This window comes from Felis catus, chromosome E1, assembly GCF_018350175.1.
Source record: "Felis catus isolate Fca126 chromosome E1, F.catus_Fca126_mat1.0, whole genome shotgun sequence".
NCBI lineage: Eukaryota > Metazoa > Chordata > Mammalia > Carnivora > Felidae > Felis > Felis catus.
The window spans coordinates 13,290,061-13,316,079 of NC_058381.1; the positions used below are offsets into that span (position 1 = coordinate 13,290,061).

The 26,019-nt window shown below is 52.4% G+C and overlaps 1 protein-coding gene across 3 annotated transcripts in view; it reads left to right on the forward strand.

The window, feature by feature from the left end:
• Window positions 1–25,029, forward strand: part of CAMKK1 (calcium/calmodulin dependent protein kinase kinase 1) — a 28,313-nt gene extending 3,284 nt beyond the window's left edge. Inside the window, exons 2-16 of one of the 3 annotated variants that reach the window (XM_006939941.4) lie at window positions 4,210–4,611; window positions 5,552–5,599; window positions 6,048–6,101; window positions 6,499–6,550; window positions 6,806–6,939; window positions 7,375–7,411; window positions 8,213–8,234; window positions 9,435–9,523; window positions 12,732–12,931; window positions 14,878–14,931; window positions 15,714–15,787; window positions 17,526–17,613; window positions 17,835–17,963; window positions 20,064–20,167; window positions 20,835–21,808. In XM_006939941.4, the coding sequence (XP_006940003.1) occupies window positions 4,252–4,611; window positions 5,552–5,599; window positions 6,048–6,101; window positions 6,499–6,550; window positions 6,806–6,939; window positions 7,375–7,411; window positions 8,213–8,234; window positions 9,435–9,523; window positions 12,732–12,931; window positions 14,878–14,931; window positions 15,714–15,787; window positions 17,526–17,613; window positions 17,835–17,963; window positions 20,064–20,167; window positions 20,835–20,919 (1,530 nt within the window). In that variant the 5' untranslated portion in view covers window positions 4,210–4,251 and the 3' untranslated portion in view covers window positions 20,920–21,808. Of the gene's footprint in view, window positions 1–4,209; window positions 4,612–5,551; window positions 5,600–6,047; window positions 6,102–6,498; window positions 6,551–6,805; window positions 6,940–7,374; window positions 7,412–8,212; window positions 8,235–9,434; window positions 9,524–12,731; window positions 12,932–14,877; window positions 14,932–15,713; window positions 15,788–17,525; window positions 17,614–17,834; window positions 17,964–20,063; window positions 20,168–20,834; window positions 21,818–23,002 lie in introns of those variants that run through there. The other 2 variants (XM_006939942.4, XM_011289051.4) reach the window with 2 other exon arrangements.
• Window positions 25,030–26,019: the final 990 nt, after the last annotated feature.

Here is a 26,019-nt window from a genome sequence, read left to right on the forward strand (position 1 = left end):
GGAACATCCTGAGGAGGAAGCCAGGCCAAGTAGTCATCTGGGACCAGGGTCTGCATGTTGGAAGTAGCCAGATGCGTGGGGGTGGGGGGATTCCCTGAGGGGTTTATGTGCCAGGCCCTCCTGGAGCCAGGGGGCAGATATGGGGTTGTACGTTGTACATCAAGGCTCTCTCTCAGCGGCTTCTACATGTAGATACATCTTAGCTCCATATCACTCAGGCACAAATTGCTTCTCTAGCCACAATCTCATCTACTTCTATAGCCCTGGGAGTTGGCAGGATGGCAGCCTCTTGTCTGATTCACATAGGAGGAAACTGAGGCTCCAAGAGTCTCAATGACTTTTCCAAGGCAACATGACCCAAGTCTGGGAGGACAGGATTACAGTAGCTTTTCCCAGTGAGAGAGGGCCTGAGTCTAGTCATTCTTGGCTACCAGACTAAGCTGGTTCCTGGGGGACTCTCCATGCCCATAGAGTCCTTGCTGGGCCTTGGACCTCGGTCCTAGCCTGTCTATCCTTTTGTTTTGTTTTGTTTTAAGTTTATTTACTTTGAGAGAGAGACAGAGAGCGAGCGAGCATGCGTGTGCTTGTGCTCACACAGAAGTGGGGGAGGGGCAGAGAGCGAGAGGGGGAGAGAGAGAATCCCAAGCAGGCTCTGCACTGTCAGCACAGAGACCGACATGGGGCTCAAACTCACGAACTGGGAGATCATGACCTGAGCCCAAGTCAGATACTTAACAACTGAGACACCCAGGCGCCCATGTCTGTCCTTCTATTTGCCCACATAGCCCCCATTTGCCTCCACAGTCAGTTGCAATAAAGTGACTACTGAGGCCTCAGCTTGGGGAGGGCCTTGAGAGACCTTCTCGGTGGCCCCTCAGAGAGGGGTGGCGCCTGCCCAGGACACACAGCCCAGCCTGGTGGACAGGTGACCGTGTGGGAAGTTCAGACTTGACCTTCTAAGATCAGGTTCCCATGGTCCCTGTGCAGCCACCGCCCCCCACCCCAATTCTGGAGCACGCGTACACGAGGACCTAAAGGCACCCAGTGCACATTAACACATTTATCCACCTGTGTAGAGTTCTATCTCCCTGCAGATGTGCTTCTATGTGTGGACTCCCTCTCCACCCACCCCAGACATACACATGACCCCAGCCCACATCCCTGCCCGTACAAGTTCTCTCACATATGGCCGCACATTCTCTCACGTGTGGACACATGCCCTCAGATGCATAGCCTCAGGTGCCAGGCGCTGTTGCCCGGACATGAGGCTGGAACCTGGGGCCTCCCCAGTGCCTCCTGCGCAGACATGCTTAGTCACCTGAATTTGATCCAGGGAGGAGGGAGGGTGGAGGGCCTGACGTCAGCCCTCATAGCCGCCTTGTGCCGCCTGCACATCCATCTGGGCCACAGCGTGTCCTAGGCAATCACAACAACAGCAGCACAACAACTCACTTTTACAGAGCTTCCGCAGTGACAGGCTCAGTTCTGAGACTGGTACGGACAGGATTCACACGTTTATGCCTCACAACTACCCAGGGAGGTGAGACTGCTATTAGCCCCATTCTGTAGATGAGGAAAACTGGGGCACAGAGGTGAAGTCACCTGCCCGTGGACCCAGACCAGGAAGAGATGGGGCCAGCAGCCTGGCATCAGAGCCTGGACCCTTAACCAGGTAATAGGGCCCCAGGGTGGAGCAGAAAGACTTCTGCCTTGGCTTTCTGTGTGAGCCCTTCCCTGGCCCTTGCTGGACCTCATTTTCCCCTCGAGAAAAGAAAAGGAAGGGCATTAGAGGAAGCTGGCTTCCTGCTGGGATAACAGCCTCAGGGAAATCATATGCAAATTTTATGGGCCCGGGCCACCTGTGGCCGCTGCTCTTCAGGGGGCTGCAGACCTAGAGCTGGAGCTCCTGACATTGATTCATTCCCTACGACAGACTGGGGCCCCGGGCTTGTTGGGGTCCCGTTTCTGACTGGGGACAGCGCTCTAATGATCCCTATGGCTACCCCTCGTTCATTCAACACACATTTATTGAGCTTCTACCATGTGCCAGGCACTGCTGCAGATCCCGATGATCTCATGGAGACGAGGCAGACAAGAGCCCTCATCTATGGACCTTATATTCTAGTAGGAGGAAAGAGGCCTACAGGGTGAGGGTGACGGGCAACAGAGTGGGCCATCTACACGGAGTGGGCTAGGCCAGCCAAGTTTGGAGGGCTCCTTTCATCCTTGGCTTCCTCCTTCCCACAAGTGGCCTGGTTCCTGAAGCCTCCCTGATACTTCCTTCAATTGCATACACTGTCCCTCTCATCTTTTCCAGGGAGGACCCCTTAACGCTTCATCCCTACTCACCTTCCTCACCTCCTTCAGAGAGGCCTTCCTGATGTTCCAGCACTACCCGCCTCCCTCACCTCCTCCAGGGAAGTCTCCCTGATGTTCCAGTCCTACTCATTCTCTCACTTCTTCCAGGGAGGCATCCTTGATTCTCTGGGCTCACCAACTGCTTCCTCATTCCTCTAGGTCCAGCCTTCATGTCTTTTCCTATTGCCAGTCTGGATTCCCTTCCCCCTTCCTTTCTGCATGTCAGCATCAGCGATACCACCTCTGGGTTTCCACTCATTCAGCGCACCGTACCAAGCACAGGGCTTCTGGATGACACCCTTGCCCACAGTCCATCTCTAGGGAATCTGGGAAGATTGGCCCTAGGGAATCTGAGAAGATCCTGTGTCCATGGTACAGATGGAGAGGCTGAGGCTCAGACTCAGGAAGGAGCCCACCCAGGACCCCACAGTAGGCTGACAGGCGGGATTAGAACCCAGCCCAGGCTCCTCTGTGGCCAGTGGGCTCCAGTGAGCCCTACCTGCTTGACATCTCTCAAAGCAAGATGATGGGGGCACAAGGGGTGACTTACGTTCTTAAAGTCACTGTGTGGGTAGAGAGGAGGTTACCACCAAACAGGAAGGGCAGAGGGTCAGGAGTCCACTCACTTCCTTTTCCTGAGAAGATGCTGAGTCTGGCCCAGGAAGGGGGAAGGGCACTGGGCTGGAGTGGGGCCACTGCTCAGCCTAGAGCAGATCAGAGATGGAGGCCCAGTCTAAGGGTCAGGGTTTAGCCTGGGGTCAGGGTTCAGCCCAGGGTTGTGGTAGAAGGTGAGGGCTGGGTTAGAGGTCAGTTTGGGGTTCAAGCTGGGGTCAGCCTTTGGCCCCGAGCCTGGTTTGGGGCTCAGAATGTAGTGGGGTCAGGGTGGGTGTAAGGTCAGGCCACGGAGAACATCTCAGTCTGAGTAGCTGTGACAAATATTCGGGGCACACAAATAAACTGGAAGGAAAAACCAGGAAAAATAAGGAGTGACCTTTTAAATATTTATTTTTGAGAGAGAGAGAAAAAGAGAGTGTGTGCACATGAGCAAGGAAGGGGCAGAGAGAGAGAATCCCAAGTAGGCTCCTCACTGTTAGCACAGAGCCCCAAGTGGGGCTCAAACTCACAAACTGTGAGATTATGACCCGAGCCAAAGTTGGACACTTAATCAACTGAGCCACCCAGGCACCCCGGGAGTGACCTTTTAGTTTAGTGAATTCTCTCTTGACAGCCACCAAAGCAGCAGCCCCTCCCCTAAAGGACCCTCTCCTAGGCTTCAGGCTCTGCTGAGGCAGGGAAGGGAGTAATGGGGGATGGGAAACTCGCTCTGTGGTCCTGGAGAGGCCTTCCTGGAGGGTAAGTGACTGGTTTGGAGTATCAGGGAGGCCTTTGCATTACCAGTGCCCAGCTCAGCTTCCAGGCAGCAGCACTGGAATGCTCTGCAGTCCAGGGTGGGGCTGGTGACTCACTGGACTGTCTGCTGGAAGGGGCCTGAGCTGACCCTGGACTCTGTTTCTCCCATTGCTGCTGGGCCTCCAGTATTCTGCCCATGTCAGTCTGTCCTGACTCCAGAATCTCGGATTCTCCTGCTTCCTTGTGAAGCCAGCAAGGCAGATGTGACTATGCCCATTTCACCAGTGGGGATACTGAGGTCTAGAGGGCTGCTGTGCAGCAGAGCCAGATGAGTTCCTGGAACGCCTTCAGTTAGCAGGGGCAGACCTGACTTCGGGTGCTGGCAACTCAGGCAGGGGGAACAGGGAGGGCAAAGTCATGAAGGTGAGACCAAAGGGATTGGAAATCTGACCTCCTTACTCCATGCTCAGGATTGAAGCCTTCTCTGTCCTCTTTTTTCAGGTTCCCAGTAAGGCTGCACAGAGGACCCCCTTAACTGTGGCAATGGAAGGGGGCCCAGCAGTCTGCTGCCAGGACCCTCGGGCAGAGTTGGTGGAGCGAGTGGCAGCCATTGATGTGGCCCACTTGGAGGAGGCAGGTGGTGGTCCAGAGCCTGCCAGGAATGGCGTGGACCCTCCGCCAAGGACCAGAGCTGCCTCTGTGATCCCTGGTGGTGCTTCAAGACCCCCACTAGCCCGGCCCAGCCTTTCAGCCAGGAAGTTCTCCCTGCAAGAGCGGCCAGCAGGAAGCTGCCTGGAGGCCCAGGCTGGGCCTTATGCCACAGGGCCTGCCAGCCACATCTCCCCACGGGTCTGGCGGAGGCCCACCATTGAGTCCCACCATGTGGCTATCTCAGATACAGAGGTTGGTGGGGCAGAGCTAGGGGGTGCTCACAAGCTTTTAATAGTCCTAAATGAAGATGTTTTTCTTTCCGTGCCCCTGCTGCACAGCTGTTTAGCCTTTGCTTTGCATACCCCCAGAGTTGAGGAGCCTGCTACCTCACAATATGGCTCTTCCCACCAGGGAGCTCCTTCTGAGCCAATCACTGTTAAGTCCCACCATTCCTATCCCTAGGCCAGGCCTCAGAAATAGGCCCTCCCCTTGTCCCCCGAGAAGTTCTCTTAGAAATTTGAAGATCGATAGTATGTCCACCCTCCCCACCACAAGTCAAACCTAGCTTTAGCCCCCACTTCTAATCCTGCTTCTTAGAGTCTCCTCTGACTCAGAAGCTGCCAGCATGCTTCCAGTCTCTGTTCTTACTTCTGCCCCTCTATCCCACTGGCTCTGTTTTCCACTTAGATCTGACAGTGAACCCTAGTACCGAGCAATCTACCGATTGCAGAGGCTGAGCTTCTTATGCCTGAGCCAGGGCTGTGGTCTCCTGTCCCCAAGGTTCTCTTCATCTTTCTTGTCCATGCAGCCAAGACCTTGCATTCAGCTACTTCTAGAAATACTTGCTTATGCATTTCTCACAGATTTAGGTCTCCCAGACCCCAGCATCCAGGCAGGAATCAGTGTATTTTTCCTTCACCACTTCCTAGGGAGTAAAGTACAGCCATAGCTCACCATTCGTGTTTGCAGACATGAGTGTGCAAGCCCTCTTGTCCTTTTTCGTGGCATAGAGACCACCAAGTTTCCCCATCCAAACATGAAAGCTTGATGAGATTGGGGGGGGGGTCTGGGATTGAGGGGCCCAGAGCCAGGATTGGGCCCTGAACAGGCTGCTGAGGTGGGATCAATACTGCCTCTGGATTAAGCTTCACCTGATGCTTCCCTTTCCCCTCCCCCCCCCTCCCCTCCCCAGGACTGTGTGCAGCTGAACCAATACAAGCTACAGAGTGAGATTGGCAAGGTAGGACTGGGACAGGCAGTGGGGACTGTTCTCTTGAGGCTTTGGGTAGGCAGCCTATCAGGATCCTCTGCTTGGTAGTTCTTTCTCCCTGGGAATGTAAGGCAGAGCCAGGAAGGCCCCAGCTTAGAAATGAAGACAGTTTTGTCCTCTAGGAAATACCTAAGGTGGGGTGGGAAATGATTCTCCATTCCTGATTCCTTAGTTTTTGATGGAAGACAAAGAGGGTCTGAGGCAGCATAGAGCTGCATTGAGCCAAGCAGAGGCAATTACCAGGAACAGCAGTCCTCTTTCTGTCTGCCTGAAATGTATGCCTGCTGGTGGCCAGCTGGTGGGGGTGGAGATGGGATGAGGGGGGAGGGAGCCGGAGCTGTTCAGGCTCCCCATTCCCTGAGCTAGTCCTCGAGGAGGTTGCCCTGTCCAGGCAGGGCTGACCGGTGCGTATTTCCAGGGTGCCTACGGCGTGGTGAGACTGGCCTACAACGAAAGTGAAGACAGGCACTATGTGAGTCTGGGGATGGGAGGGAGGTGTTGCCCCAGCCAGGCCCCAGAAGCCTGGGAGGTGGGCAGTGGCTGTGCTGGGAAGACAGAGGACAAGGCTGCCTCTAGAGGGAGTGGGCTCCTGTCCCTAAGGGAATGCAAAAGGAGTAAGCTTCTTGAGAATATGCAAGCAGAGGCTGGACCTTCTGAGAGGAGAGCTCCAGAAAGGCTTGTTGGGGAAATAGGGTAAGGCTTAGACTCAGATATGGTCACCTCCTAACCCAGCTTAACCACACCTAGGCCATACTTTCAGTTCTGGTGGCAGTCACCCACTGGTGATTGGACCTCCATTCACATGTAACCAGCCTGTTCTAGCTCCTGGTGGCTGCACACAAATGACATTTCTACCCCTCCCTCCTCAGGCAATGAAAGTTCTTTCCAAAAAGAAGTTACTGAAGCAGTATGGCTTTCCACGTATGTATCTATTGGGTCCTATGCTTGGGAGCTCCTTGCTTGGGGGCAGAAGAGGAGGACACCTCAGTCCCTCACTATTTTTTGTTAGGACTGGGGGTAGAGGTGGGGAAAGCATGAGCAAAGGCCTGGTAGTGGGGATGTGTTTGGTGGGTTGGGGACAAGACCATTGCAAGATTCTTGCTTGAGGCTGGTTGTGGGGCCAAGGTGAGGCCCAGCCTCCTGCAATAGGGGCTCGACTCCCCTTCCTGGTCACAGGTCGCCCTCCCCCAAGGGGGTCCCAAGCTACCCAAGGAGGACCAGCCAAGCAGCTGCTGCCGCTGGAGCGAGTGTACCAGGAGATTGCCATCCTGAAGAAGCTGGACCATGTGAATGTGGTCAAGCTGATTGAGGTAGGAGGCAGTGGTGAGTGGGTGGGAACTCAAGTCCTGTGAAGCAACCTGTGGTGTTTGGGGACACTCAGCACAGACCTAGGGTTCCCACCAGATACTCCTCCCAAAGTATCTGTGGCTAAGGCCTCCAAAGACAGAGCTAGACTTGGGGTGACAGCTATAGGGAGGCTTTAGGGTTCAGTTCAGGCTGGTCTGCAATATTCTCAAGGTCTCAGTGAGGATAAGGGGCTGCCCAGAAGCAAGAAGTGAGCCCCCAGTCATGGCAGGAGGAGAGAACAGCTGGATGTCACTTGGTGGGCCAGGGTTGGGGGGTCAGTGATTTTCGAGGCCTCATCTGTCTGGGGCCTACACAGTTCCTGCTCCATTGTCCAGGGAGGCTGCACAGCATACTGGGGGTCCTCAAGCCCTACCACCATATCTGTTCCCTCTGACTAGGTTTTGGATGACCCAGCTGAGGACAATCTCTATTTAGGTGAGTGACCCAGCTCTTCCCAAAGCAGCTTACCGAGGGTCAGTCCAAGGGCTCCCCAGGGACACATGTGACCTTCAAATGGGCTGTATGAGCATGTTCTCAAGCCCTGGATTCCCTTGCCCAGCCCTACCAATCCAAACTTAGAATACCCACATAGATTCAATAAATATTCCCAAGCTCCCACTCCACTGATCAGAGAGACAGTGGATCAAGTACGTGCAGGAAGCAGGCTATGTGATATGGGTTCCCAGACCCTGTATGATAGCTCTGTGCCTCAGTTTCCTCACCTGTAAAATGGGGGATAATATATCTAACTCATAGGGTTGATATGAGGAGTAAATGAGTCATTATATACAAGATTGTTATTAATGTTGTTATTATTTAAGTTCACGGTGCCTGATTCATGAGTTTAGAGGCCCTCCAGAAACGGGACAGAAAAAACACTGGGCTTAGAAATTAAGGTCAAGGCTTTAGTCTTCACTCCCTGTCCTACTTGCCTATCTGCTGTGACCCTCAGGGAAATTCCTACCCCTTCTGCAAGCCTCAGTTACCCACCTCCTTCCCAAGAAAGGAATCCATGGTGAATCAGGATGAGGCAGATCCATAGTAGACCAAAGTAGACCATACTTTCACCCATTTATTTCCTCTGATACCCTGGGACCCTTGTCCCATCCATCCCTCAAGTATGCCTGGATGCCTGACCCTCTCCTTCCTTCCAGAACAGGGAGGGACCTTGGCATCACCTGCTTTGCAAGCCTGGCTGCATCTTACTTACTTCACTTTTCTTTTCTTTTCTTTCAGTGTTTGACCTCCTGAGAAAGGGGTGAGTTCCCCATCCCAATCAGGCAGGTCAAGTCTAATCCAGGCCTTCTTTTCCCTCCCTGTGCCCTTAGTCCCAGGGTCAGCTACTCTAGGAGAAAGCGGAGACCCAGGCCCTGCCCTTGGGGAGCTCTGATCTGGGGGGAAATGAGAGACAAATAGGGCAATTCTTTGAAGTCTGGTGGGGGTCAGTGAGGCTGGAATATTCAGAGAGTTCTCTGGAAGAGGGGGTGGGTTTTGAGCCAGGCCTTGAAGAACTGGAAAGATTTTGAGGGAGGAGTGGGAGAAGAAAGGAGTGTTTCTCAAGCAAATATGTAGAGATGGGGCTCTCACCTGGATTCAAATCACAAAGAGTTCTTTCAGCTTTACGAGTTTATGAGTTGGGTGGGTGGGACTCCATTTGCTCCCATTTACAAGAGGGGAAGCTGAGGTTCAGAGGGGGTAAGTGGCTTGCCCAAGGTCACACAGTGAGTCTAATTCATGTCTGCTCTATTTGGCCTTCTCACAGTATTAGCAAAGCAGCAGACTTGGGGTAGTGGGCATAGGCCTGGGTGGACCATAGGCCCTAACTGTCAAGACCTTAAATACAGGGTATGGCTTGTGATTGCCTCTCTGCGGGGAGTAGGGGGCTGGGAGTAGTATCCCTTTAAGACTCAGAGCTTTTCAAACGTTTTTGACCTTCATCGAAGTAAGAAATACAAGTTTTACATTGTCATCCATCTCTGTAATTGAAACCAAAGTTTTACAAAACATTACATGTCTTTATCACATATGATGTACTCTGATAAATTCTACTTCATTAGAAATTTTTAAAAAAGCATTAGCCAACCACTAAATTAATTTCATGACCCTCTATTAGGTCTGGACCTACAGTTTGAAAAACACTGCGGTAAATGGCATCTTTGCAACAGTTTGGTTATAGAGAAGTACTTAGTAGAAGGAATACCAAGCCAATCAGAAATTAAGATAAAGCTAATTTGAAATTGTAATGATTGTAAGGGGATATTTGTGTCTATGTGTTTTTAATGTTTCATTATACGGGAGAAAAAGCTAATGTCTTGAGTTCTGGGGAGGTGTTTGAGCATAGAGGGCTCCCGGGAAGTCCTGAGGGGCCTAAATGGCCCCGCCCCTGTCTCCCTACCAGCTGTCTGCTTTTACTCATTATGATTCAGCTGAACACCCCTCCTCCCCTCCCTTTCTGTAGGCCGGTCATGGAGGTACCCAGCGACAAGCCCTTCCCCGAAGAGCAAGCTCGCCTCTACTTGCGGGACATCATCTTGGGCCTTGAGTACTGTGAGCGAGGGTCTGCTTGCCCCTTGGAACAGGGGACGGGGGGCGGGGGGGGGGGGGGCGGGCACCGGAAGGGTAGAGCCCGGGCTGAGCTAGCGCTTAGCAGTCCTATCAGTCAGCGCTGATCTGCCAATCAGCTTCGTTTGGGGGCGTGGTGTGGACTGTGGGAGGGGCCAGAACCTCCCGGATTGGACAAGGGAAAGGAGTGGTGGCCGATTTCGCTGGGTTTGCACCAGGTTGTTCAAGTGGAGCTGCGCCTTGGGTGTTCTCTGTATCTCTTCTGCTGAGTTATTAGTCAAGCTTAACCTTTCCGCAAGGCCTCAAGAGATGTAGGAAGGAAGAGATTTATGTCCAGCTGCTTGAAGAATAGTCTGTCATGTCATGCGTCCTGTGGATGAGGAAGGGTGGGTTTACTTTGAGGGCTCAAAGGTGATGAGAGCTCAGGAGGGAGGATGTTAGCTTAGCCTCTATCCCTGGAATTCACTTATTTACTCATTCATTTACTTCTTTTTTTTTTCACCTGCTTCTTTCATATATGAGTACCTACTAAGCGCCAGCTAGACGCCAGGAGATTGACAAAGACCCAAATGTGACCTCGAGAATCTCAGTGTAGCAGAAGGGACAGGGACCTAAGCAGGCAGATACAGTGCAGTGCTGGCTAAGGCTGGGGTGGCACAGGGCTGTCAGAGACTGAAGGGAGGCTTCCCAGAGGAGACCATTTGTGACCAGAGTCCTTAAGGATAAGTAGTTCATCGGCCAGGCTTGAGGGATGGATGGGAGAGAGTATGTCAAGCAGAGAGAACGGCATAGCAGGGGCACAGAGGGGAGTGGGCATGTCCTATTTAAGAATGGGGAGACGTAAAATCTGGTTGAAGCATGGGGTGGGGAGTGGTGAAACACAAAGCTGGAAAGCTACTCAGGCCATACCAGGAGGGCTGGGAATACCTCCACGGAGGACTTTCATGACTTCATTCTGTCAGCATTGTAAACCGCTGAGGGCTTTGAGAAGGGAGGGGCATGATAGGATTTGCATCTCAGAAAGCTCGGCAGCTGTGTAGTGGCTGAATGAAGGGCAAGAGGTGAGGAAGGAGGCTTTTTCTACAGCCCAAGTGACAGATGGTGAGGCCTGGATTAGGGCAGTGGCAGTGGGGAGGAGACATGAAGGAGGTGAGGGGGGGCAGCACTGGATGACTGGCTGCTCATGGGGAGGGGAGGTTCCTCAGACATTGAGGGTTCTGGCCTGGTTTGGGGAACAGGAGTGGTGCCCATCTCTCTCAAATCTTAACTGGATTTATCAGGAGCATATTCTCTTCCTAGGGGAACAGGGTGAGGACCTATCTGAGGTATCAGGAGCCAGGATTGTCTTTATCTCATTTGAGCCACTCCACTGCCCTCTAATACTCTCTTTGCACATATGGGGAAACTGAGGCACACAGAGAGGAGGGCTTTGCAGAAACTCTCTATCAAGGGTTTAGAGTTATGGGAAGGGGGCATTTCACCCTGGGTGTGATGAGTGGTGGGCACAACCCTGTACCAGGTTGGCTTCCACCCCTTCCTGTCCTGGGCCCTTCTCTTCAGCTCAGTGCCTTTTGTTTCCCATCCTCTGTTTCCCCCATCCCAAAACAAGCTAATCCCATCTGGCTTTGGAGTAAAGTCTTGTCAAGACCCAGCTAATCACAGTGAAGGGCTTCCCAGAGCCCACTGGTCAGAACCACAGGTTGGACAGGCAGATGAATGGAGGCATCAGGTGCTGAAGACCTTCCTTGTCATTCTGGTCCTCAGAAGGGAAGATGAAGGCTGCCTGGGGAAGGCTCCATGGTCAGGGGGCCCAGACCTGATTCTTGTAGATGGGGCAAGTGTAGCAATGCAGGTATGAGAAGCAGTCACATCTGGAATATATCTTAGAAGTTGAGCCCATAGGACTTGTTGATTGAATAGGATGTGGTGTCTGAAAGAGAGAGGAGTTGGAGATGATCCTGAGGTTTTTGGCCTGAGCGTCTGGTAATGTGCCATTAACCCGATAGGAAAGACTAGAGGAGAAGCAGAGGTCTTCTGTTTTGTTTGTTTGGTGAGGGATGGGGAGGGGGTTGCAGACAGCGCAATCAAGTTCTGAATTAGATGTGTTGTTGAGAAATTTTGAGAAATACATCAGACGTCTGCCGGATATCCATGTGGATAAATATCCCGGAGTTCAGGGGAGGAGCCAGGGTTTGAGATAAGAATTTGAGACCACTTTCCGTGGTCAAATACACAGTCCCTTGAGCCTCTGCACTCTGATGGGTATTGCGTCAAATCTCTTGAGTGCATCAGGCACATAAGAGTCAGTCACTAGAGGAACATTGGTTTGGTTGTTACTGTTGTGTGACACTCACTCCCTTCGCCCTTCATCTCCGCCTCTCCTCTCTTCTTTCCTCCTGCCCTTTCCATCTTCCCTCCTCTCCAACATCTTGGGGACTGCTGATCCAGAGGAAAGTATTTGCTGAGGTAGAGCCCGTAAGTGGGTGACTGTGGGGTAGAGTCAGTGCCTTCTCTAAGCTGGGATGTCTCTGGCCATCTCAGCCTGAGCTTCCCATCTTTTCCTGGCACTGCTGAACCCAGGAAGCAAGGTGAGCTCTCAGTCCACTGGAGAAGGCTGACCCTTACCCCAGCCATGTTCATCCTAGCAGTCCCAAGGCTTGGGATGCCCTCTCCCCCTGATGCTCTTCAGCCCAGAATCCCTAAGCCCGAGGCAGTACTTCTGCAGGATACCCCACTATTCCACCCTAAGTCCGAGGAGGAGGAACATTTCCGACCTGGCTGGGTGGGAGAAGAGACTGAGAAAAGGTTTTGACAGGCTTTGGGACTGCAGACAACATGGGGAGGGCCAGAGATGGCCTCTGGAGAGGCTCCCTTCCCAATTTCCTCTGACAGCCCCTTCAGCAACAAGGTGTCTTGATTGCCACAGGGAGCACTGCACTTGGAGTCCAAGGACTCCAGTCCTAGCTCTGCTTCTGACAGCCTGGGCTGGCTGTGATGTCACTACTGCATAGTGGAACAGAGGGCCCTGAATTCTTTTGAGGTCCTCACCAGATGAGTGTGTGCATGGGCTAGGATAGCCCCGCTCCTTCTCGCCTAGAGTTTAAGATGGGCTTCCCTGGCCAGGCGAGGGCAGGTGGGGGGGGTTCCAGGCAGTGGCCCCCCAGGCCAGCACTCAAGCTGCCTCTTTCTGCAGTGCACTGCCAGAAGATCATCCACCGGGACATCAAGCCGTCCAACCTGCTCCTGGGCGATGATGGGCATGTGAAAATTGCCGACTTTGGCGTCAGCAACCAGTTTGAGGGGAACGACGCTCAGCTGTCCAGCACTGCTGGGACTCCAGCGTTCATGGCCCCCGAAGCCATTTCTGATTCCGGCCAGAGCTTCAGTGGGAAGGTGGCTTCTAGGACCTAGGCTGAGTTGGCATTCAGGTGGAGGGGTGGAATGGTTTGCAGTGGAGCCTCATTTCCAACCTGAGGGTATCAGAGTCCTTATGTCTCAGGCGCGAACACTGAACACAGTCCTCTCCTTCCTGTTTGCCTCCTGAAGTCTGAGAAACTCCCCATCTTTGGCTTCCTGTCATTTTCCAGCAGGATGGCCCCGGGTCTCCACTGCAGATATTTCCTGCCAGCTTCTCTGTACGGAGCACTGGGCTGGGCTGTGGAACAGACAGAGCCCAGATGGCCCAGTTCTCTGTCCTTCTGGAGATGGTGAAAAGAACAGGAGAGCTCGTGTTTGGGAAGAAGTTGGAGGCTCCTCTCAGACTTTTTGGAGACGGCAGGGTTTGAACTAGGCCTTGAAGAATGGGAGGATTTGAGCAAGAGATGGAGACCATAGAATGTACAAGAGCACTGAGGAGCATTGGGAAGGGGGCATGATGGGTCTTGGGCAGAGTTTAGAAGGCCTGGAAGTTTGTGCTTCCTCCTGACAGAGGCAGTGGGCAAAGCTTTCTGAGCAGAGGGCTGCAGTTCCGTCTGTTCCCCTGGGCACATGCCTGTTCCCACCTGTGGAGTGCTGGCTGCCTCACTGTGCCTCTGCCAGGGAGCCGATGGTCAGGAGGCATTTGGACATGTGTGTGGGTGTGGAGCTCAAGAGAGGTCAGGGATGTAGATAGAGATTGTTTTCAAGAATTTCTAATTTTGATGTAATTCCAAATTTACAAAAAATTACAATAGTACAAAAAAAAAAACCTCCCATGTATCTTTTTACCCATGTCACCAATTATTGACATTTTATCCCATTTACCTTTTCACCGTCTCTCCCTATATTTATTATACATGTATTACATTTTTCTGAACTGTATGAGAGTTAAGTTGGAGACCTTACCCTCCTTTATCACAGTATAGTTTGGCAGATATTTTCTAAGAACAAGGACATTCTCTTACATAACCTCAGTACAATTATCAAAATTAGGAAACTAATCATTGATAAAAGACTGTTATCTAATCGACCTTATTCAGATTTCATCAGTTGTCTGGATACTGTTCTTTAATGCCTTTTTTTTTTTTTCTGGTCTAAGATCTGATTCAAAGTTAGTCACTGCGTTCACTTGTCACATCTCTTTGGGGTCCCTTCATCTGGAAGAGTTCCTCAGCCTTTCTTTGTCTGTTCTGACCTTGACATTTTTGAAGAGAACAGTCCTGTTACTTTGCAGAATGATATCAGTTTGCATTTGTCTGGTGTTCCCTGGTTGGATTCAGATTGAATCATCTGTGGCAGGAATATGTAGGTAGACATTTCAGAATCATTCACATAGGAGAGAAAATGGAAACCAGGAGAGGAGGTGGGGTTCCAGAGGGGGAAGATGTAGAGAGAGCACATGTTAGAACCCAGGATATGGGGAAGCCGTGAGGAGCTGTGGAGGTGGCCAAGGGCCAGGGCCTTGGGGTGGGCAGGGGCTGTTTCTGGTGTCAGAAGAAAGGTGGATGGTGGCTTCTCCAATGGAATATCAGGAAAAGGGATGACGAGCTAATTTAGTGAGTATAAGGTCAATACATAGCATGGTTTCTGGGGTGCATCTGTGTCACAGGTATAGCAATGTGACCCTGTAGGTGAAGGAAGTTTTGCACCTATTGAGTTGGAACTGTATCTGGTTTGGGTCTGTGACAGGGAGACATGGAAACCCTGAGAGGCCGGGACCTGGTTCTTGTCAGCCCTGTGTCCCTAGTGCTCAGCACAGGGTCAGGCATGGAACGAGTGCCTGGGAGTGTTTGTTGAGTGAATGTATGACTGAGGAAGGAGAAGGAGGGTCCCAGCATGCCCTCTCCCATAGCCCATGGGAGCTAGGTGAGCAAGGGGTGTTGGTTCCTTTTGGGGAACTGATGCGAGCTGTTTCTTCCTAGGCCTTGGACGTGTGGGCCACTGGGGTCACATTATACTGCTTTGTCTATGGCAAGGTGAGTGTTGGGTGGGCTGGCAGAGCTGGGTGGGCCCAGCCCCTTGGCACCATGGGCGGGGCCAAGCTGAACCAGCATGAATGATAGCTGCAGGCTGTCATTTCCTTTGTGTCCTAAAGTAAAGCGACTTTTGAAAGGAGCCACCTGACCCAGAGAAGACTGAGGGAAAAGAGGCTTTTTTCTTTTTTCTCCTGACCCTTGGAAGGAGATCCATATGAAGGAGTCCCAGACAGCAGACATCCCAATGGGAGGTGTAGATGGCGGTATTGCCATCTTCCCGCCAGAGTGCTCCCTGTCCTTCTGGCCCTGATGCCATTCATTCTTTTGTTCATTCGCATGTTCATTCATTCATTCATTCTGCAAATTGTCCTTGACTCTTGCTCTGGGTCAGGATGGGCCTTGGGAACACTCAACATTGACTTAGCCAAAATCCCTGTCCACAGGTGCTCCTACTCTAGTGACTGCACTGAGAGCCAGGAGGGAATCTCAGTGAACATGTTCGCAAACTCCAAGCCCTGGGAGTGGAAGCCTTTCTGCAGGTGGCTCTATGGCCAGTGGGTACACCCAGCCTCATAGTTCCCTCAATGACTCATTTGTTCAGTTAGTGTTTCTTGAGCACCTACTGTATGCTGAGCCCTGAACAAGTTAGACAGGGTTCTTCCCTTCTTCTAAGGAGCCCAGAGCTGCCCCCCACTTCTGGCCACACCAAGAAATGGGGTCAGTCCCCCAAGGCAAGTCAAGGCCCTGGGCCTGCATCCTTTGTCTGTTTTTACACCCCACAGTGCCCGTTCATCGACGATTACATCCTGGCCCTGCATAGGAAGATCAAGAATGAGGCCGTGGTGTTTCCCGAGGAGTGAGTTGCCCGTGAAAGGGGGCTCCTGCCCACCCCCAGGGAGGCATGCCTGAGTTGTAGCAGAGCATTTGCCTTTTGAAGGCCCCACCCCAACTTTCTGGGGGTGCTGTTCCCTGGGAGGGGCTCCTGAGCAGATGGAGGGGTGGGACTGTAGAGCAAGGTCTCAGAGACATCTAATTGGATTCCACTGTACAAATGGAACTCTGAGGCTGGGAGTTGGGCAAGAATGACCCCAGGTCACACATTCACACTACTCCTTCACTAAAGGCCTGTGTGGGGTCAATGGGCATCAACTTTACACGGACCCTGGAATCATGGGGAACCCCTATCTTCCCCACATGGGGTAGGAAGGCTTCAAGATCCCAGTTTGCTTCCCCATTTCATAGATGGAAAAGTGGAGGCTCCAGAGGAGAGTTATCAGTGGGTCTGGGATTTGAAGCCACTCCCTCCTCCCCATCCCTTCATTTGTAACTGGGGTCTCTGAGCCGAGAGGGACTATTTGGAGAGGTCTCCCTGCTCATCTGTGGTTCTTCTGGTTATGATATTGGCTACCATGGCTCCTTATTTTTCAGGCCCTTCTGCCATCTGATCAAAGTGCCCTGGGAAGGTCAGAAACCAACCTGGGCATTGTCCTCAATGATTCCTGCTCCCTCGTTCCCACTCCCTGTCTGGTCCCTGAGCCCTGTTGAGTCCACCTCTTCTGTATCTCTTGACTCCATTGCCACCTGCGCCCCTGACTGGTTCTGTCCTTGGATTTATCTAGCTACCTTCTCTTTGGTCTCCCTGCTGCCAGCCTCCCTCCAGTCCAGCCGCCAGTCAGGCCAGGGTGACCCTGATGAAGCACAACAAATCTCACCATATCTCCTGCTTAAAGTTTTTCCAAGGCTTCCCAAAAGCCTGCATGAAGAGGCCATTCCCTGACCCTGGCATTGAAGGACATCTGGGTTCTGCCACCTCTTCCCCCACAGCACTAGCCAACTAGACTCCACCCCTTTTTGCCTGTCTCTGTACCTTTCCTCCTGCTGTACCCCCTGCCGGAGGTCTCTTTCTTCCCATCCCAAGAGTTGTAAATGGGATTAAATATCTAGGACAGCAGAGGGAACCAAGGTCAACAGTCCCAAGAGTGAGTTCCTTCTCTGCAGGCTTGGATGGATGGGCTCCCCAAAAATGTTGGTAGCAAAGAAGCCTGGAGTTTGGGCAGAAACAGTCAGGCTAATGTGGGGCTGAGTGTCCTGCTCCCCCTTCCCCTGAATCTCTCATCCCTGCCCTCACTCTTGTGGGTAGCAATGTGCCAACCCGCTAACCTCTCTGGGCCTAAGTTTCCTCCTCTGTCAAATGAGAGTATTTCCTGGCTACCTCCCAGGCAGAGGAGAGGATAAGATGGTGAGCGGGGTGAAGGCCCCTGGTGTCCCATAAAATGACTTTTCTCACTATCCTCACCATCTCTGCACTGAGAGGGTATCCAGTACCCCTGGACCGCATTTGTATTTGTGGCCCCTGCCTCTGGAGGAGATGGCTTTACTTCCTATTCAGGGAAGAAGGATATCCATCTACTTGTTCTGAAACTCTTCCCTTCTGCCTCAATACCTTCCTGCTCTCTGAGAAGTGAGGGTTGGGTGTGTCTCTGACCTGGCATGTACTATTCAGGGAATCCCAGAGCAGGTGGGGATGGAGAGGTGGGCAAGAAAGAATCCTCACTGACTGTCTCTCCCTCATCTCCTTCCTTCCCCACTTTTAGGCCAAACATCAGTGAGGAGCTCAAGGACCTAATCCTGAAGATGCTAGACAAGAATCCTGAAACAAGGATTGGGGTGCCAGACATCAAGGTTGGGGAACCAGAGGTCTTGAGCTGGGCTGGCCTTGGACACAGCAAACAGGCCTCAGTATCTCCTTCTAGAGAGCCCTACACCAAGTCATATATATATTGGGTTTGGATTGGGAGTTTATGGGTGTTGGGTCCCCTCAAGGCGATTGCTGATAGAATGCCCGTGGTATTCTTTGCTGACTGGGTGTCTGTCTGACCTCTCTCTGTCCTCCCACTCCACAGTTGCACCCCTGGGTGACCAAGAGTGGGGAGGAGCCCCTTCCCTCAGAGGAGGAACACTGCAGTGTGGTGGAGGTGACCGAGGAGGAAGTGAAGAACTCGGTCAAGCTCATCCCCAGCTGGACCACGGTGGTAAGAGGGTGATGGGCCAAAGACTCCCTTATCCTGGGAGGGCCTGAGGAGGGCATGGTCATTGCCTGAGACTTGCTCTATGCAGGCCCTGTCAGGGGACAGAGGGCCATCTGGTCAGTCATCCCCAATGCTGATCTACTGGGGCGCTGCTGGAAGGCAGTGGGGAAAGAGGCCATGTTATTCAGCCTTGCAGTAGGGAGACCAGGAGGCTTGGTGAGGAGAGTGAGTGATTTAAAAAATATACTGCCCTCACCGAGGATCTTTCACCATGACTGGAAGAAATATTTTCTTCCTTCCCTCCCTTCCTTCCTTCCTTCCTTCCTTCCTTCCTTCCTTCCTTCCCTCCCTCCCTCCCTCCCTCCCTCCCTCCTTGCTTCCAAGCACTGTACTTTGTGTCAAGGACATGATGCTAAGAAGGCATAGGAAGCGTTTGAATTGGAGAGGTGGCCCTGAGCTCTTTGGACTGCACCCATGTGCTCCCTCCACTCTCCTCTCACATTTTACTTTTTCTCATCTTTCTCTGGACATCTTCCATGTTAACTGTTGGAAGTTATTCATGTAGCCCCTCGTGGCCACATGGGGTTTTGTGGAGGACACTGAGAACCATGACCTGCCCTGCACTGAGGTATCACAGCGAGTCAGAGTAAGCACAAGGCAAAGAGAGAGCTGGTACCTGTGCTGTGGGTACATCAGGCCTGTGTGCATTAGCCCTCCCTGCTTGGTCCAGGCCCAGCTAGGGACAGGTGGCCAGAGTCCTGCTTATTCCTGTGCTCCATAGAGCTCCAGGGCTCTGTGGTTCCTGGAACCAGTCAGCTCCCATAGGGTCTCTGCTGCTCCTTCCTTTGTCTTAGCCACCATTAACCACTGGAATAGCCTCCCAAGTTGTCCCCTGCTTCCACCGTCACCCGCATGACAGTTGGTGCTCAGCTCAGCAGCCAGGGTGGGTCCCAGTGACTGTTCATGTCACTTTTCATGTCTACCCTGCTCACGTAGGCTCCCATGTCACTCGGAGTAGGAGCCACAACCTTGACTGCCTGCACAGTCCGCGTACCTTCCGCTCCCATCTCCCTGTGGACCTCGTCTCTCCTCTCCTCTCTCCATTTGCTCAGCTCCAACCATGTGCTGCATAAGCTGCTACTCCAGAACCTTGGCACTTCCCTTTCCTCCTGGGGGGTGCTCCTGCCCAGAGATCTGCAGGGCTCGCTTCCTCACTCCCTTCAGACCTTTACTCCAAAGTCACCTCAGTGAGAAGTGGGCCTTCCCTGGCCCCTTATCAAAAGTTCCCATCTCCTCTTTGTCCTTCCATATCCTCCTGCCTTGTTTTACCGTTTTCTCCTTAGCCCATATCACTAACTCACGTATTTTACTGATTTGTCTTATTTACTACTTGTCCCCCTAACTAGAACATAAGCTCCATAAAGGGCAAGAATTTTTGCCTCAGTGTGGCCCCTGCACCTAGAATAGTGTCTGGAATATGCTAGGCACTTGATAAATAGTTGTTGATTGAATGAATGAATGAATGAATGAAGTAAACGAATGACTGAATGCACCCCCATGCCAGGCATGTGTTTGTGAGTGTGTGTGTGTGTGTGTGTGTGTAGGCAGCAGCCTAGAACTGTCCTTGCTGCAGGAGGAGGGACAAAGTCAGAGAGCTGGGGTGCAGCAGCCTCTACCTGTCCAGGCATCTCCCCCAAGCTGCTGTGCGCTTCCTCTCTGCTCTGCCTGGCACAACCTCTCCTTCACTCCATGCTCCCCACCTTAGCTGTAAAGCATTTCCTGATTGCACGCCCCATGTCTTCAAGATAAAGCCTCCTTTCAGCCTGGCATTCCAGACCCTTCATAGTCTGTTCCTGGCCTCTGGGCACCCCCACCAGTTGTGCCGAGCTCCTCACCATTCCCAGAATTCACCTTTCAACATCACCGCTCGTGCCCTTGCCATTCCCTCTGCTTGGAATTCTCTTCCTTTCTCTGCTGACTGAAAGGGAGCCTCAGCAGGGCCACCTGGAAGCTGTGCCCTTAGGGAATCAGAGTAGAGGCTGCCAATGTGTCTGGGAGCCTGGGTTAATGTGTTCCTCACTCTGACATGTGTGTCCTCCCCAGATCCTGGTTAAGTCCATGCTGAGAAAGCGTTCCTTTGGGAACCCATTTGAGCCCCAAGCTCGGAGGGAAGAGCGATCTATGTCTGCTCCAGGAAACTTACTGTCGTAAGTATCTGTGGGCTGAGGCCTGCAGGGTGCTCCCTGGGGTAGGGTGGGGGCTGTGTTATATCCCCGAGACTCTCACTGTCACTGGGCTGTGCAGGCTGAGCCTGGAGCCTGGGGACTCGCCAGGTCTCAGAGGAGGGCCCTGTTTACACCTCTGTCCTCAGCCCAAGGCAGCCTGGTAGCGGTTTGCGGATAGGCCTCGTATCCGCTCCTTGTAGAAGGTTGCTTGTCTGTGGAAGGAGGGGCACTTCTGCTGACTCTTCCTGGCCCGGGGGGATTGTTAGCTGCCTTCCTGAGTGGCTCATGCTACCTCCAGCCATTGCTGAGGCCATGTGCTCAGTCATCACTTTGTAAATGCTTGTCCAGCAAGTATGGATGGGTTGGCTGATAGGGCCAGGGAAGAGATTCCCGTTTGTTGAAGGCTCCCTACTGTGACCCAGGCATGTGCATTCACCACCTCCTAGGAGAGGTCAGAGAAGCAATTCCCCAAACCTCTGTGAGCCTCGTCCTCAGCTTTTCCGCCTTCTTCCATTAAAATAAAAGTCAGTTTGGGATGCCAACAAGGCCTGCTGGAGTTTGTGCGCAGACCTGCAGAGAGAAAACCCTGAGGGGTCCTAGACCAGAAGGTGGTCCTGGGACATTGGTTGCTTTCCTCTGGCCCATGAAGGATGCTGCAGGGAGGAGACGTTGTGCACCCCCACCCCCATCTTCCGCCCCTTCCACCTGCTGTGTGGAAAAGGCGTGCTCCCTAGAGAGGTGAGTGCCAGATGTTGTCTGCGTACCTCAGCCTGTCCAGAAAGAGTAGCACCACTTGTGCTGTGCAGGGGCCCACGCGCTGGCTTCGTGTGAGGCCACCCTTTTGTAAGTGGGCTCTTCAGAAGTGTCAAGTCCCATCACAGTGGGTGAGCTGGGGTCTGCTCCAGCCAGAGGTTGCTTGCACTCAGTAATGTCCATATACCAACTTCCTGCCCTCCAGCTGACAAATTTCCTGGCCAATGGAAGTTGAGTTGGGGGGGGCTTTGGAGAGGCCTTGACGGTACTGAGCTTATTTTCAGTTCCCTGTCTCTTCAGTGAGGTGGGCAGGACTAGAAGAAGGGGTTCCCTGGGTTCCTCTAGGTCTGCAGGCCTCGAGGCTGGAATTGGGTTTAGTGTAGGGGATCACATATTTAACATCTAAATGGAGCCACTTTTGAGAGTGAAAGAGGAATCTGTTACTAATTATGGCAGGACAAAAGGCATAAGTAGGACTGTAATGAACAAATCTGGACATCTGGTAACTCTAGCTCAGTGCCTGTGATTCAGTGCCCCCTAGGGGTGTGAAAAGGCAGTCACAGGCTAAAGACATCTAGTCTATATCTGGCACAGAACTGGGACCCAGGAATAAAACCCAGCAAGGTTGTACTAATCATTGTCCTTTTATGGACACGTTAATGGGGAGAAAGGCCCGTTTCCTCATCTGGACTGTGAAAGGATTGGGCTTAATCCTTTTCAGCTATAAAATTCTATAATTCTGTGACCCAAGTTGAATTTTGAAAAGTAGGTTTTACTTCATCATAGAGTCCCAACATTTATCCTTGACAGACTCTGTTTTTTTTTTTAATTTTTAAGTTTATTTATTATTTTTTTATTTTTAAGTTTATCTTGAGAGAGAGCAAGTGGGGTAGGGTCAGAGAGAGGGGAGAGATTGAATCCCAAGCAGGCTCTGTCAGTGCAGAGCCCGATGTGGGGCTTGAACTCATTAACTGTGAGTGAGATCATGACCTGAGCTGAAATCAAGAGTTGCACGCCTAACCGACTGAGCCACCCAGGTGCCCCGACTCTGTGTTTTTTTTTGTTTTTGTTTTTGTTTTTAATGTTTTATTTTATTAAAAAAAATGTTTTTAGCATTTATTCTTTTTGAGAGGCAGAGAGAGAGACACGAGTATGAGCGGGGCAGGGGCAGAGAGAGATAGAGACACAGAATCCAAAGCAGGCTCCAGGCTCTGAGCTGTCAGCACAGAGCCCAACGCGGGGCTCGAACCCGCAGACTGTGAGATCATGACCTGAGCTGAAGTTGGACGCTCAACCAACTGAGCCACCCAGGCACCCCTATTTTATTTTTATTTTTAAGAGAGAGAGGCAGACATAGAATCCAAAGCAGGCTCCAGGCTCTGAGCTGTCAGCATAGAGCCCGACGCAGGACTTAAACCCGTGAACCATGAGATCATGACCTGAGCCAAAGTCAGACTCTTAACTAACTGAGCCACCCAGGCTCCCCGACAGACTCTGTTTTTTATGCTTTGGGATAACTGGTGAAACTCTATAGTAGAGTTAAATGGGATTGATTTTTTTTTTTTTTTTTTTAATATCAGAACCTATTCATTGGTGATTTAAAAAGAAAGATCTTAGGGGAATAATCAGATACAGGAACCTATTCACTACATGACGAAATTCCAAAACTGGTAGGTAGACTCTTCCCTGTGAACAAAGCAAAGGAAATTCAAAACCAAAGCTCCTCTACCCAGGACCATGGGGGCTGCGCTAGGTCAACATGGAGAGCCTGTGACCTGGGTCAGGTTGTGAGAAGCTCTGAAAGCCGGGCTGGGAAGTGTGGACTTCATCTCCAGGCGACAAGGAATGGTGGAGGGTTGTGGGCCCACGCTAGGGGTAGGGAGACTGGCAAGGGGCCACAGTGGGGGGGGGGGGGCGAGGCTGAGGTGAGCTTGGGGAAATGGGTAGGGGGACATGGCTGAGAAATTGTGGAAAGTAATGGCTGTGTGAGTATGTGTGAGAGTGTCTTCCTGAGTGCGTGTTCTGACCCCTGAGGTCCCTCTGCCCGTGGTGTCCCCTGAACAGGAAAGACAGGTGTGGCGAAGGGGGCAAGAGCCTGGAGCTCCCCGGCGTTCAAGAAGATGAGGCTGCATCCTGAGCCCCTGCATGCGCCCAGGGCCGCCGGCAGCACGCTCATCCCACGCCTCCAAAGGCCCACTGCCCTCATGCCGACAGTCGCCCCTGCGGGCAGGGGGCTGAGGACTGTGGCCCCTCTTCCGGCCCTCCTCCTTCTATCATGCTGCATGACCTCAGCGCGCAAGTCCAGGGACAGGACTGGAATGTTTGTCATCTGGGGCTTGGGGGGCAGGGCTCCCATAAGGCCCTTCTCCTTGTCCTGGCTCTCCCTGATGGGATCCATCCTATGGGAAAGAGAGGTACCCATGGTGCCTTAGAAACGCCACCTGGCTGCTTGGCAAGGCAGGAGGTAGGAAACCAAGGTAGCAGGTGGAGTCCTGGCTTACCACCATAGCAGAGACCGCCCACGGGGAGCCAGGCGGGCCTGGCTCACTGCCTCATGCGCATGGAGAGCTGTACCTTGCCCACCTCAGAGGGGGTCCTGCCGGAGCTCTTGTCTACTGAGAATGCTGACATGGAGGCTCTGAGCCCTCAGTGGGTATTCCTAGGCCTCAGGGAGGCAGGGGCCAGCATTGGAGAATTCAGATTCCTTTTTTGCTATCTTTTACTTTTGTTTTTAATGTCAGGAGTGGAGTGGTGTAAAGGCCTGCTTGGGAACACCTAGAAAGCTCTCCTACAGCTTTGGGTGGTTCCCGGCACACTCCTCATTATTTGGCAGCCAGGTGGGATGGACTGACCTTCCTTGATTTTGTCACACTCGGCGCCACCGGGAGAATGGGTTAAATGAAAGCTTCCGGTAGGGGCCTGAGCCAGGAGCACCCACCTTCCCTGCCCACTTTACTCCCTCCCCGTGTGGCTCCCCTGTAGGAGAGACACCAGGGGCTGGCCGACCAAAGGCCCTGGACTCACAGGGCTGTGGCCTTGCAGATGCTGATGTAACTGGCATCCAATCTCCGACCCTACACTGGCCTACCCATCTGGCCCCAGAAGCTGCCCTCACATTCCTACAATGAAGGACAAACTGCCCAGGTTGGAGGCAGCACTGGAAGCGGGACCCTGGTGGGGTGTGCATGCTGGCAAGTGGCCACAGAGAGGTGGGCCTCCTGCCACTGCCTCACCCCAAAGACGGTTGACATTCGGCCTGCTCAGAGCTGGTGCGCTGGAGCATGTGTGTGGACCTGGCCATGCTGGGGCAGACTTTATCTTCTCCCTGGGATCTGTGCCTGGTTGGCTTGGCACTTACTGACCAAATGCTCAAGAGATTGACCCCAAAGGAAAATAAAGCAGGACTCAGATACCTCCCCTGAAAACATGGGCTAAACACGGGATTTCAGTTGCCTCCGTGGGGTTCCTACTGCAGGAAGGCGGGCACTGAGAAGGAAAGGGAGGCTGGGCTGGTGGAGTGTCTGTGTCCTGTTCATCTTTGTGCCTGTGGGTATGTGTCGCGCCTCCACGCACACACGCGTGTGCGTGCCCATCTGCTGCACACAGCACACCTGCATGTCTCGCACTGGCACGTGCATCTGTAATATAGTTTCTGTGTGTCTTTAAGGCTATGAGCAGAATGTGGCCCATTGTCAATGGGCCCACATTTCTCCCTGGCCCCTCTGCACTAAGGCATTGTAACCCAGGGCTTAAACAATAATTCGATACTGTTTTTAAGAACACTTTTTCAGAGTTCATGGGAGGCTAATCACAGATCCACAAGTTTCCTTGAGCATCTCTACACTGGGGCCCGGAGGGTGGGAGTTTCAGGGGCCTACATCGATTGGACCTGCCCTCGCAGACCTCAAAGGTGGGCCTGGCTTCATTGCCCACGTGAGCCTGGATGGGGTGCTTACTGAAGGTTTGGGTTGGCATTATTGCTTTTGAATGTAGCACAAATGATAAACAAACTCCATAAGAGTGTTTAAAAAATTAACTTCCCAGGAAGTGAGTTAAAAACAATAAAAGCCCTTTCTTGAGTTAAACAACAACAACAACAACAAACTGTGTGTACATTTTCAACATCGGGATGTGTGCTCTTTCTCACCAGCTGGATCGCTGGCTTTGCTAGTTTTTCTGCAAGGGTCTGAAAAGGACAGTGGTGAGAGGCGCTCTGGATGGAGGCGAGAAAGAGGAAAGGAGGGAGAGGGAGGGAGAAAGACTGGCTCTGGAGGGTGAGGAGCTACAGGATGTGGCTCAGGCTCTGGAGCAGGTTCTGCGGCCCCTCCTTGGGAAGAACACGATGTTTAGGAGCCAATGGGGTGCCCATGTTTCACAGGGGCCCAGGGAGCCCAAGGTCGGGTCTTTGGGAGCCATCCCACTCCTCATAGGGCAAAAGTCCCAGTGGAGCATCACGGAGTCTCTGTGACATGAGCCTAGTGTCTTTACTGTGGCCCCTTGGCCTTGAGCACTGCTATGGGCTTTCTGGACCCTGTAGCCTCCTGCTCATAGTAGCCCCCCATGGCCATCATGAACAGTCATCATTGAGGCCAGACAGCCTTGAGCTTGAATCCAAGCTTTTGTTTTAATAGCTCTGTGTGACCTTTGGCAAGCCATCGGAGGAAAGGAGTCTCGGTTGTCTTATTGGTAGAATGTGGAGAACAGCAGCACCTCCTCGGGGGGTTCTTGTGACATTAAATGAAGTCCTGGTGCCAAGCATCTGATACAGTGCTGTGTATCTAGTAAGGACTCAGCAAGGGAGGGTCTTAAAAAGAACTTTCTGTCTCTGGAGCTGCCCGGAACCAGCCTTAATGACTATGGGCTCAGCATATCCTGCATGATTGGTATTTACCCGTCTGTGGAGTTCCCAGCTGGGTAAAACTGGAGCCCCACCAGGAGACCAAGCCAAAGGCTACCCAGCCTGGGGATCAGTTTTTCCGTCTGAGGAATGGATACCAAAGTTTCTCCTGCATGTTTCCTGGTCATCCTGTGACGGTCCCATGAGGGACTGTACCAAGCCCTCTACGAGAGGGACACTTGGT